Source organism: Colletotrichum scovillei, assembly GCF_011075155.1.
Source record: "Colletotrichum scovillei strain TJNH1 chromosome Unknown Contig00002, whole genome shotgun sequence".
Taxonomy (NCBI): domain Eukaryota; kingdom Fungi; phylum Ascomycota; class Sordariomycetes; order Glomerellales; family Glomerellaceae; genus Colletotrichum; species Colletotrichum scovillei.
The window spans coordinates 2,343,282-2,356,060 of record NW_023336260.1 but is presented as its reverse complement, the minus strand read 5'-3'; the positions used below and the strand labels follow the sequence as shown (position 1 = coordinate 2,356,060).

The 12,779-nt window shown below is 54.5% G+C and overlaps 4 protein-coding genes across 4 annotated transcripts; 2 read left to right on the top strand and 2 right to left on the bottom strand.

The window, feature by feature from the left end:
* Positions 1-495: 495 nt before the first annotated feature.
* HER10_EVM0004204 (uncharacterized protein) lies at positions 496-1,578 on the top strand (the record flags this gene model as incomplete). The annotated part of the gene is made up of 2 exons (XM_035473856.1): positions 496-838; positions 911-1,578. The coding sequence occupies 2 exons, from the start codon at positions 496-498 to the stop codon at positions 1,576-1,578; spliced, it is 1,011 nt and encodes a 336-aa protein (XP_035337106.1).
* Positions 1,579-1,818: 240 nt separating this feature from the next.
* Positions 1,819-3,700, bottom strand: HER10_EVM0013398 (endoplasmic Reticulum Oxidoreductin 1; the record flags this gene model as incomplete). Its single annotated transcript, XM_035482759.1, has 2 exons — positions 1,819-1,927; positions 1,995-3,700. 2 exons carry the CDS (start codon positions 3,698-3,700, stop codon positions 1,819-1,821), a joined length of 1,815 nt encoding a protein of 604 aa, XP_035337869.1.
* Positions 3,701-5,931: 2,231 nt separating this feature from the next.
* On the bottom strand, positions 5,932-6,470 carry HER10_EVM0011290 (cyclin-dependent kinase regulatory subunit; the record flags this gene model as incomplete). Its single annotated transcript, XM_035480726.1, has 4 exons — positions 5,932-5,962; positions 6,020-6,078; positions 6,146-6,290; positions 6,367-6,470. The coding sequence occupies 4 exons, from the start codon at positions 6,468-6,470 to the stop codon at positions 5,932-5,934; spliced, it is 339 nt and encodes a 112-aa protein (XP_035337704.1).
* A 1,620-nt stretch (positions 6,471-8,090) lies between these two features.
* On the top strand, positions 8,091-11,944 carry HER10_EVM0011540 (uncharacterized protein; the record flags this gene model as incomplete). The annotated part of the gene is made up of 7 exons (XM_035480969.1): positions 8,091-8,174; positions 8,466-8,557; positions 8,702-9,409; positions 9,462-9,723; positions 9,773-10,310; positions 10,365-10,750; positions 10,793-11,944. 7 exons carry the CDS (start codon positions 8,091-8,093, stop codon positions 11,942-11,944), a joined length of 3,222 nt encoding a protein of 1,073 aa, XP_035337719.1.
* Positions 11,945-12,779: the final 835 nt, after the last annotated feature.

The following is a 12,779-nucleotide window of genomic DNA, read 5'->3' as shown; positions in this document are numbered from 1 at the left end:
AAAACCGAGAAATGGGGCTCTCATTTGCGCAACCTTATGCCGAATTCATGGCAGTGACAGACTTGCGATCAAAGTATAGTCAGATAATGTGCTAGAGGAGCCTCCCGAAATCGTGAACATATTGTAAGGCAAGAAAAGCCTTTCGGTAGCCCGGATGCCCGGTACCAGTGGGTGGAAAGGCGTTGCTCTGCGTTGCGTGCCTCGGCGCACCTCGATCGAGATCTTGCAACAAAGCTTCGACCGCATTGTGCTTCTCAACACAGGCAGCCCGCTGCGACCGGTGCCCGCTTCACCCTCTTCCACTTACGGGCACCAAATGCCTTCGTCCTGTAGTGCCACCTTTCCCAATCACCATTAGACGCTTTCAGGCGACGAGGTGTTGGATCAAGACTTGCTCAATGCCTATTGGCTCGATTACCTCGTTACTGACGCAGAAACACGTATCACAAGGATCTTCTCTCCGGCCTTCTTCTTGTCGGTCCCTGGCACCCGGCAATGGCTCTGGTGGACTACTCGTCTTCTGACTCAGCTTCAGAGGCCGGGTCACCTCCGGCCAAGCGGCGCAAAGAGGATACCAATGGCTCCGTGCTCGCCGGACCTGCACTTGGCACTGGCGCCGGCGGTCAGAAAGGAACGCGGCACAACCCCCCCGCCTCGTCGACCACGAAGGAGACAAATGCCGGCACATTGACGCTTCCGCCCCTCCCGGCCGAGTTCCACGACCTGTACGCTTCTACGGTCCGGAATGCCACTGCCGACAACCCAGCCCTGCACCAGGGCCGAAAGAGGACCATCCCCCATATTGTCGGCAACTGGCCTTCTCACGTATACGTCGAGTGTGAGTCTCAACCATTCCATTCTCTCGTTGCCACACCCGCCTGAAATCATCCCAACTAATCTCTACATGAAGGGCACCCCTCTGCGGACCAGCATTCTCTCCTCACTGCCCTGCTGGATGAAATCGCGCCTCTGCTTGGCACGCGGGAGCTGACCTCGCTTCTAACTTCGGATCTCAAAGCCCCCCTGCCACTCCACATCTCGCTCTCGCGGCCTCTGTCCCTCACCACGACTCAAAAGGACGCATTTCTCTCCGCCTTGACGTCTTCTTTGTCCTCCGCTACCGGCGAGTTCAGTCTATCGCCCCGTGGCCTGGGCTTCTTCAAATCGCCAGACTCGGACCGGGCCTTTCTCGTACTCCGCGTAGCATGCCCGGCCGCCTCCTCGCAAAGTGACACCAGCACCACCGGCAGCAACCCGCAGCTCCGTACGCTTCTCAACAAATGTAACGGTGTCGCCGTCCGTTTCGACCATCCGCCCTTGTACCAAGCCCACGCGACGGAGCTGGTCGACGACGCGTTCCACGTGAGCATCGGCTGGGCATTCGGCCTTCCCGGAGAAGACGAGTGTCTGCGCACCTATGGCCTGCTGAAGACGCCGCGGTTCCGTGGCATTCGGAGGTGGCAAATTGATGTTTCGGGTGTCAAGGCCAAGATTGGCAATGTTGTCACTCACATCCCTCTAAATAACTCGTCCAAGAAGAGAAGGAACAGTATCACCGAAGACGGCGTGTACGAGTAAAGGATCCATAAACATTTGTATGATCCCAGGAAACGGAAGCCGATTTTTGGGGTGCTTGCATCGATTTATATGTACAGACTGGTCACGATACTAGTCTATGGAGCATTCTAGCTCCGTAAGAATATGAATAAAAAACGCCTTTTGCCACCGCCCGGCCATGCAAAGTATAATGATATGCCATGCTGAGATGTTCAACAACGAAAACTAGACAATGGAGCAACCGACCAATCTACGACTCGTCTACAATTCGTCTACGTCCGGCCGCTCAAAGTGCCAAGTTCTAGGTGTTAGGGGCAGGCCGACAAAGTACTGGTAGAATCGCAGTATCTCGAAAAGAACAACATTGAAGCTGTTTGAGAGCTGTTAGTCTTCCGTTCCCCACCGTTTTTTCTCTGTGGTGATATTTTCAAACTTACATAGTCTTGGGAGCCTGAACCCATCGGCGGACGACAAACTTGAAGGCCTTGAAAATGCGGCCAAACTCTTCGTCAAACATGTCCGCCAGGGTGTCTTCCTGGAGAGGCTCATCCTCGCCGTACTCATCATCGGGATCGACCTTCTTGGGCTCGGCGTCTGGTGAAGTCACCACGTTGTGCGGCTTCTTGGCCCGGTCGGGGATCGGGCTGGACGCCTTGGCTGCCGCAGCAGCGGCGAGGGCCTCCTCGGAATCAACCATCGCGCGGAATTTGTTAATTGCCGCGAGGGAGCTGCTGATCCGGGCATACGTGTTGAACAACGCCACCAGCTCGGTGCGCTTCAGGACGGGAATATCCTCGCTGGCATTGTCGAACTCGAACAGGACTTTGAGTGCGGTTCCGTAGCCATTGGTCTGCAGCTTGCCCCAGAGGCGGCACTTATCGCAGCCAACGCAGTCCATGACGCGGCTGACGTTGCGGAAGCGGTTGCGGAAGTCCTCCTTCAGCGACGGACCCTCACCGTTCTTAAACATGAGGCTCTCGTCAAAGATCTGAGGCACGCTCGCCGCTCCTTCGGTGACCTCGAGGACCTTGGACCGCGTCGCGGCATCCTGGTCGATATCGCCCGAGCAGAAGGTGTAGTCGCGGCCTTGGAGAAAGGGACCAAGCTTAGCGACAGCGCGAGTGACGAGGGCGTAGTTGAAGTAGAGGTTGCTAATTCGCTCGGGGTGGGTGTGCAGGCGGCCGCGATAGCATGCCACGTTGGGCTGCCATTCACCGGTGGTCTGGTTGAGGAAATCCCAACAGAGGTGGGTGCTGATGCTCGCGTGCATGCCAGAGATGACACGATAGAAGACACGCTTCTCCAAGCACTCGTCACCGGCCTCTAGACCAGTCTGGGCTGCAAACGGAGCATTGGGCTGCGTCTCGCGCATCTGATCCAGGGCCTGCTGGCGCCCGACTGCCTCCAGAACCTGACGGAAGTCCTGTGCCGCGGGGCCCTTGTGGGGGATCTGCGACTGTCCCAGAGACGCTGAGTGCGGGAAAGAGCTCTTCTGGAAACAGTTCTCGCGGTAGATGGCGTCCCAGACTTGAGCGGCGCCCATGCCAGCGTATCCAGTGAATCGTTCGGGGTTACGGAGGAGGCTCACGTAGTCGCCCTTGGAGCTCGCGCTCTCGTCTTCGGGGACGCAGTAGTCTCGCTCGTCGCACTCGTCGTCGTATTCCACCACACAGCTCTCGCCGACCTCCAGGCCTAGTTTTCCTTGTAGCGGCCGCTCGGGGCGCTCGTGTTGCACTTTTCGAGGAGGGTGTTTCGCCAGCGGTCCTTCCAGCTTTCCGAGCTCACTCGCCCTCCAGACTTCGGGAATGTCCTCCTCATTGTCGAGGGTCTCTACGGCGCAGGCAATGTTGCCGCACATGCCATTTTCATCGTTCCAGAAAGGGCACTTCTTGTGGAAAAGGTTCAGTCGGTAGTGTGAGAAGAAGTCGGTCGATCTCGTCAGGTCGTCGACTAGGGGCTTGACCTTGGTGTTTAGTTTATCGAGGGTAGAGTACGAGGCGCATGCGTCGGAAACAATGGCCTTTGGGGAGATCTGGTACGACGAGTTAGAGAGAGAAATTCGGTACTCAGACACTGCGGCGGTGACGTAGGCCCTCGAGAGAAAGAGAAGGAGAAAATAAACGGCGGCATACCGCACAATCATCTTGTGCGCTCTCGCATTGAACTGGAGAACCCCAGAGTGCAAACACAGAGAGGAAGAATAATCTGCTGGCAGACTTCATGGTGATCAACCGAAGCTCCCAGCTTCGCGGAACGGGTGGCTGATCGGAGGGTTTAATATGCAGCTGCAAAGCAAGAACAGGCGGTTGCCAGCTTGTGAATTGCTCGCGCAACTCTAACGGAGATCGTTGGTGAAGTTGACAAGTTTCCAAAGGTTCGGCTGAAACGTTGCGAGTGTCCGGGCTTCTGCAGCGCAGATCCGAGACTTGGGTAGGCTGAGATGGAAATGCTGCAGCGCTCAAGCAGGGTCGACTTAGGTTCGGTGAGGTTCGTTTCGGAGAAACGGCCGAGGACGTTGGAGGTTAATTGAAAGGTAAAATGGGGGGGCGATCCAGTTTCTTGTCTCAAGTCTTAGACCGGAGATGCAAGTGGCAGAAGTGGCGTCGCCTTTGTCTCCCTATCAATGTCATGAGCTGGGGCCTTGAGCTTTTCTCTTCTCCTTCTGGCTCGACGGAGCAACTGAAATGAAGGAATTCAAGAAGGTGATGTAAGCAGGGCAGAGAGGACAGAGTTAGTGTAAAATGGGATGTTCTGGAAGAACGGGACTGTCGGGCCTTTTTAGACGCTTCCTGTCAAAGGACGCTGGCAGGCTACAGAGTCATGCGAATCTGTCCTCAACTGTATACGAATATGGCAGGAAGGCAAACAAACGGGGAAGTAGCAATGGCACCCCCCGAGCTGATTAATATGCAGCTGAGGGGTCCCTCAAAGTATCCGTACCTCGAGGTAATTATCGTGTTACTTTATCTGGCGAGGATTGGCTGATCCTGAAATGCGACCACTGGGACCTGCTACTAACATCAAAGTATCCTGGTATGTCTGGGCCTCGCACTCCAGCTTCCCGTACCTTAAACCTCACTCCAAAGTGTCTAATGCCGGCATGCTGTCTTAACTCTTACGGGGCACCAAACGCTAATTTGAGAAAGCGAGGGTGGTCCGGTATTCACTGGTGTCGGGTACCTCCAGCCCCCATGGCCTGGTTGAAAGGTGTCCTTCTTTGGGGTGGAAAATCAGCAGATGTAGGAGCCAATTGGGACCACTCTGGCGCCAAAATAAGTTGCCGCCGTTCCAGCTCGTCTCTCGGATGCCGCCGCCGCCATTCAGCTCGTTCCGGCTTGGTGCATCCCGCCGACTTGCCGATTGCAGACCACGGAGCTTCTGTCATACGCCTGGCCTCCGCTCATTCCCTGCAACTTTGCACGTGTCGACCGATTGATAGTACTCCCATTCAGATGCCTGAAAAGCGCTAAAATGCTTCCGTTCTTCGGACTCTCGCATTGACAAAGTGGCGTTTAACAGCACTCTGCTGCATTACCTACCGGTAGCGCTCGTAAATCCGAAAGCCTCATACAGCACTGCTCGAGATCTAGGAGGTCTAAAAGCTCGACTAATCATCGTAGTGTAGTGGTGCCATCATTTCGTAGTTATGATCCGTAGATTATTCACCCAAGCCCATACGCGTGCCTCGACGACATCTTGTTATGTCTCAAAATACAGGTGGTCGAAGCTCAAATTGCGTGCATGCCTTCGAAATTACCACCCACAGGTCCCATGCTCTTTGGAGACTATTTGCATCTTGTAACACTGCATTAGCTTCAAGTATCTATCTCCTGGTTCCTGAGCTCTGTTCATTACTGTCGTTGGTCCAGCTATGCAGGTACTAGCCAACAGCGACCATCTACACAACCGACACGCCGCCCCTTCTTTTCCAGACGAAGCAATCACTCGTCCATGATGACCTTCGTCTCATCGATTGGGGAGACTGAGTGTCCGCTACAACAGCGGCAGCGTGGCATAGACGATGGCCGTGATGCAGGACAATAGACCTCTCATCAGACGAGACCATTTCTCAACTTCCAAGACATGCAGCAAACAACCCAACACCGACAGATCCCCAATGACTCAAACCACCTAAAAGAAAATGCAACAACCATAGTGGTATGCGCCGTCTTTATACCGTGTGCCGTGGTCTGCAAGGACGAGGTATCATTATCTCTCAACCTCTTCTCCTGAATATCTAAAGAGAAAAGTTCCATCATCATTGGCCGTCATTCGTGTCGTTGAGAGCATCGCCCAAGCAGAAGTCTGCTGGGCGGGGAGCGGGAATGTGTACTGCGATTGCAGGGTAACGAGACGTTTCTCGCTATGCCGTTCTCACTGGGGAGGCTGGTAATTGAGTGGGCGCCTATTTTGGTCGGTGTGAGTAACACGCACAACTGACCGGATTGAGGGGTATACCAACTTGAAGAGTAGAATGTGCGGCTCAGGCTCGTGGACCTCGTAGTGTTCCCAACCCAAACTCTGTGTTCCCAACATTAGCCTTCTATTGCGCGTCGCAGAGGGGCCTCGTGGGGGCCGCGGGGCATACCTGAGTGATGCCGAGCGCTCGCCATTCCTCTTCCCAGAGCAGCTTCAGTGTTCCGTGGGAAGAGTCGTGGTAATCTTTAGGGATGGCCTTGAGCATGGCTTTGGGCAGCTGCACATGCCGGTACTCGTACTCGCTGTCAGAGTATCTTGAAGGGAAAAGACAAGCAAGTTAGTCAACGGTCAATGGAATCGCGGTAGGGTGAGAACAATACGATAACCTACCGTGCAGAGTAGTGGATAGAGTCGATGAATTCGTCCAAACGGGCCCTCTCTGTATCAGACAAAGCCCGCGGGACCTTGTTACGACGGCTCATGTCGATATCCATGGCGGAGGCGGTTCGTCTATCTTGTGATGGGGGTGTGCGTCTGTGGGATCGAGAGTGGCGTCGAGTCTCGGCACGTAACCGCGGACGCGATCGGCGGGGTAGCTCGTTTGCGAGGGACGAAGGGGTTCAGTGACGGGCGAAGCTGTCGGAGACTGGCGATATGCTCTCGGGCGCAGAAGAGGAGTCTGAGGGCGCGAAAGATCCAGTTCTTCCGGCAGGTCAGGCGACCACACACACAAAGCCAAGTCGGAGGGGAAGAGGAAGGGGAGGAAGAGAAAAAAAAAAAGGTAAACAACGATGCAGGCGGGGTAGGCAGGAATTGGCACTGAAACAACGGTTCAGCTGCACCACTGACTCGAAGGAGGAGATGGGAAGTAACGAGGGAGCTCGAGGTCAGAAATATGATGTTCGAGGGAGGCTGGCGCGCGCAGCATCGAGGGGTTATTATTCAAAGAGTGGGCAAAGATACGGAGCAGTAAACAAAAGTCGGATTGGATTTCACTGAGGTACTTTGAACCCCAGCGCTGCCATCATCTGCTGGCCCCCAGGGTCCGAGGCGTTTTTGCCGGCAACTTCCGCCCCAGGCCCGGTCTGGCCTGGCCTAGAAGAAGTACTCAAGTGCTATGGTGCTGCATTCTTACATGCCTCGAATAACCTGGAAGACATTTAAATCTACTTTGTACTCGGGATGCTGTGCTGCTGTGCATGCGGTCCAGCTTCAGCTGATTTCACTGCAATTTTGAGAGATCCCCTCCACTGACTAAGGTAGATACCTACTTCCATTTGAGAATGAGCACAGTCCATGCTGTGGGCGGTGTAACTTTTTGCAACCTACCTTACCCTTTTGCAGTTCTCAACGGCGTAGACGGGACCCGTCCTATTCCTGCCACCTGGCAGCGGCACCGCCAGCCCGTCAATTCAGTTTTGCTGGAGCTGGGAACTCGCCTTGAGAAAAAGGCACCCACGCACCTTGTACTGGGTTCCTGAGGCACAAGGTAACAGGAAGTCGCCGAGAGAGGTACCTCGTCCTCGTACCTTCTCCTTCTGGGTGCTCCTGTTGTTCAGTGGCCAGCGCAAAAGGTCAATACCACCGCCCCGAAATTCCCACCAGAGGAAATCCCCCTAGCATCCCCAACCTTGAAAGACTTACCTACTCACCACCTGCCACCTGCACCTTCGCGCGAAAGCTCTTCGCGCCAGAAAAAAATAATCCCACTTCAAGTGCCTGGGCTTTTCTGGTATCTCAGATCTCAAGCTACCCCCATCTCAACCCGACGGAAAAAAACGTGGGGAGAGCTGCATCACTTCCGGGGACCTGCCTACTAAGGTACCTACCTTCCAAACTTCGGTCTGCGCTACGTACCTTACCTTACGAGGTTCCGTCTACAGCCCTGTCTGCCACCAACCTTGCCCCGAACCTGCCTTCCTTACCCGCTCCGTCTCCATCTCCAACCCGACGCGTCTCTGCAATCCAGTCGCAATTGCAGCATCACCACCACCTCACCCACCCAAAGGCTACCACCTGCCGTCACCCATTGCAGGCACAATACAGCAAACAGCTCTTTCTTACTTTCTCAGCAAAGAGCGCATGCGTCCGCGACCATTGTCCTCACCTTTTTGATGGACAACAAGCGGAGATCATCCGCCGTCAATGGCGCGAATGAAGCTGACGAACGCGCTGCAAAGCGCCAGAGACTGACTGAGGTGAGCTCCCATTGTGCTTCATAACCCCAAAATGCACCCCTCACCTGTCGACGGAAGCTTTTTCTGCTTGTGTCGCCCTTCACAGGGCTTCACGAGGAATCTGACTTGCGATCCATTGGTACCGGAACAAGTGACATTGGCCCGGGCATCCTTTCGCCTGCACTTCCCTCCATCGTGCCCATATCCGGCTGTTTCCCGATTTTTTAGACCCTCGCGGCGCACTCTCTTCTCTGGACTCCTAGACACTACGGCTCTTCAACAAAATAGCTAACATTTCCTCCTCCCTCGCAGAAATATGACCTCAGCAAGGGGGAGACAGTCGAGTCAACTACCGAACATGGCCTATACTTCCTCGAGCAGATCCGCCGGACTCAAGACAAGAAGTGAGTCTACCGACCTACTCATCTTAGCTATGGCATAGCTCAAGTCGATTTCCGCATCGGCTCGAAGTGTCTTGGACTTTGATTGCAGTGGTGTCATCTGCAAATCAGACGCAGCGGCGTGTGCTAATCTTCCAACTCTTCTAGTGGTCGCAAGGTCGCAGTCTATTTCGAGAAGCTGATGCCGAGAGAGGGCAACGCCGAATATTATAAGAAGACGAGGATGCCGATTTCGCTTTCGATCATCGAAAGAAAGCTCAAGAATGGCGATTTCTCGACTCTCACCGAACTCGAGAGCTATTTTAAGCGCATGGTCTCCAACGCCAAGGACTACTACTCGAGGAGCACTCCTCAGTTTGACGACGCTGAGAGAGTTCGCAAAGCTCTGAGCAACTTCATGACCAAGACCAACCCGGCTTATGCTAGAGGCGGCTATACTGCGGTCCCGACCGTTCTGCCCGCCCACCGCGTGGACGAAGCCGAAGACGACGATATTGAGAAGCCACAGGGTGCCGCAGAATCCCCTGAGGAACAGGAAGATGCTGAGGAAGATGATGAGGAAGAGGGAGAAGAAGCTGAAGCAGACGAAGAGGACGGAGAGGAAGATGATGATGCGGAGGGCGAGGAGGACGATGACGAGGGAAGCCAGAACTCCAAGCCAACTATTCTTATCCGCCGCAGAGGACCGGGTAGATCGTCATCGTCCAGGGCCGTGACATCTCGCAAATCGCATGCTCGAAATGCCACGCCTAGTCGCCCTGACTATGATTACGAGGGCGTCCCATACAAGGGCCTCAACTTCCAGGCAGCTCAAGAGAAGATTGTGGAGGAAATGATTCGCAAGAAAGAAGCTGAGTAAGTGACCCTTTCTCTTCATTGCTATGGATCATGCTAACACGCCGCCTAGCGAGGACGAGGCTTACTTTGAACCCTTCATCAACCTTCCTCCGCGGGCCTTGAAAGACTATTACAGAGTCGTCAAGGATCCCATGTCGCTGAGAAAGCTTCAGAAGGCCACGAAGGGCGTTCATGGGCGCAACGAGGCCACCGGCATTAGCGACTTGAAGAGTTGGGCGGCATTCGAAGAAGCAGCTAGCTTGCTGTGGGATAACGCCAAGTACTACAACGAAGAAGGAAGCGAAATCTATGAACTTGCGCGAGAACTTCAGGTATGTCTCACCTTAACGACTACGAGATCAACTTTTGACAAGGATGTAGGAATTCTTCGCCAATGAAATCAAAAAGGCCAAGGCAGCTGTCCCGGAGCCTTCGCAGCCCAAGATCAAGCTTAAGGTCCAGCAGTCAGCCACTGAGCAGCCGTCCACATCCAAGAAGATTACCATCCATGTTGGGGGCAAGAGTGATTCCGCGGACTCGCCAGCCCCCACAGTTCCCCAGGCAGCCGGAGCCACCGTCAGTGATCAAGCGCCGCTTGGCAATGGTACCGCTCGCCAGAGTGGACTACCAGCTGCTTCCGCTACGATGGACAGACTTCGAAGCACATCGGTCGCATCCCCGAGCCCCTCTGTCGCGAACAACATCAAGCGCGAGGACGCAGCACGACCTTCTCCTGCGGTGACGCCCGGTCAACCCAGTACGCCTTCTGCTTTCCCGCCGCCTGCTGGCCAGACAGCAAACCTATCCAGCGCGACGTTCCAACCCATTGGTGTTGCGCAGCCTCAGCCGCAGGTGAATGTCATCCCACAGCCGCCTCCGAAGCCTCTGTGGGATCAGCAGTTCCGCGCGCCTGGCAAGAGTACGTATAGTGTGAGAGAGATGAAAATGACAATATCACTAATCAAGCTCACAGGCGCTGCCGATGCACTCATCACCAATCTGACTATCCAGGCTCATCCGATGATCAATATCGGAAGCCGCTTCAACATGAGCTTAAAGCCTCTCGAAAGAGAGTGCAAGCAGTCTGTGACCGTTCATATTCCCGCCACCCAGCTGAGACTTCAGGTCATTGCAACTTTGCCGCTGTTCCTTGAGAAGGAAGGACGTCAGTGGCGATTGTGGGTGCAGGTAAACCGGTCTACTGTACAGCAATCTCATCCCATTCAGGGTCAGGTGCTCCCCGTCAACGCTAGAGTCTTTGACGTTCAGCTCCAGGCTGGAATGGTCAATGAAATCGACGTCTCCGTCGCGGCTGCTCTGCCTAAGGGACAAAAGCTGCCGAATGGAGCCGATTTCGAGGTGGAGACAATGACACTGCTTGCCAATGTGCCCCGGAACTAGGAGTCTTCCAACACCACTAGTCAAGCTGTTCCGTCTGGCGACTATTCGGGCACCCAAAACATCCACGGAAACGAGGCGGACGTTCAGCCTATCGCCCAAGTGCGTTCTGAGAACCGTCAGGCGCATGAGGGTATTTCCGCCCTTACTCTACTGCCTCCAATCACCTTGCAAGATGTCTGGGATCAAGCTGAACTTAAGGACGCGACAGCTGCTTCCGCGGCGAACCCACTCGGATTTCGGGAGTACATGACGAACGAAGGGTTGACCACCTTCTATCCGCCCATCCCGAGTTGGCCTGAAGACGATGATGTGCCTACAGCTCATCAGCCCGCAGCGATGGCTCCGGTGACAACTTCGGAGACGACTCCTAACTATGGACACAACGATCATCCAGCTGCTTCGCCTCAGGATGGATCTCATGTATTTTCTCGCTTACAGAGGCTGATGTCTGAAGAGGCAGAGCATCAACCCCTTCTGAGTGACTCGTTGCAGCCCCGGTCTTCCAGAGCTGTTCAGCCCCTGGGTCATGCCGCCTCCCAGGCACACGTGGCGTCAACACCAACTAGAGAGGCTCATACTGCAGAGACTCGTCACAACAACCAGCCAAATGCGGGCTTTGGCCAGTCTTCACACGCCACACAACAGTTCCCGGGTGCGCAAGCTGCCAATGGAGTTTATGGCCATTTACCGCAGCAACTTCGCATTGTCAACTCCGGACTACCAGGCGAAAACATGCGACTGCAACTTCAGCAAGAGCAGATTGCCTGGGAGAATGACCGGCGGGCTCGAGAGCATCTCCAGTCTCAAGTGCATCTTCAATACCAGCAGTCCCCGGATCGCTCTCAGCAGCGCTCTGAGATGAAAGTCAAACAGGAGGGTACTCAGATGCCTAGTCAGGATGCTCAGAATCCGTCCGTCAACAACCAGGTGGGCAAGGTCATCAAGCAAGGGGCCCAGACGCTGGGAGATCTTGAGAGCCAGCATTATCGACGAAAGTACGTGGCAGTGACCCGAGAGGACTACGGTTACATGGGATACTACTCAATCACTGAGATGATGGCCATTAGGCAGCGCGAGAGAACCGCTGGTCCTCAGCCCAAGAGACCGGCGCTGGAGGGCGACCCTGATGGTGAGTACGTCTGGTCTGTTTGATGGCCAGGCCGTACCTTCTTGCGGGGCCACATCCATTCTGCCTCAAGCGGCGACATGTTCTTGGTGGATATCTAAGCACTTGCTGGGGTGATAAGGGTTTTCTGGTTCTCGTGGGTTTCACTTTCTGGGATGGACTTGTGCGCTTTCGCGCCTCGTACCCGTCTGGGTACTCTTTCTCGGTTCTGGGCTTGGAATGGCTTTGTAGCCGCCATAATATCGCCATGGAACCTCCATTGTAGAGTAAATCGCTATCATTAGATAGGAAATGAGCTTATATACATACCAAGTTGTATGTCCAAATCCAGTAAAAGCGAGGCGTGAACTGGTGGTTTCTTCGTGATCACTGAGTTGCCTTCATGTATTTCGACTCATTGAGATGGGACACAATGAGGAATTGATTCACGATGAGGGCAACCAACGAAACACCAGACAGGTAGGTTTCTCTGGCTCATGAGATATTATCAAGGTGCGGCTGCACACCAGAAGTGACTCACTGTAAATGCTTTTGTTCTTTCGCAGGTATAACGCAGCAGATGCGGAGACAGTAGATCAGATAATTTGAAATACCTACAATACCTATCCAATCCGTACGGACATCGCAAGGACTCTAGGAGTCATACTTGCATGACGTCGTCTGGGGATCCGTTATTGAAGTGTGGACCCTCGTGGGAAAACTGGAGCAGCGTCTACCCCAGCACCCAGCAACCGGCAGCCAGATGATGTCTGGGAGTATGTCGGTAATGCGGACGGGGGGCTCTTCGGAGGATCCGACAAAGCGACCTAACCATATTATGGCGTCGCGGTACCTAGGGTCCGACGACGACCTCGAGTGCCC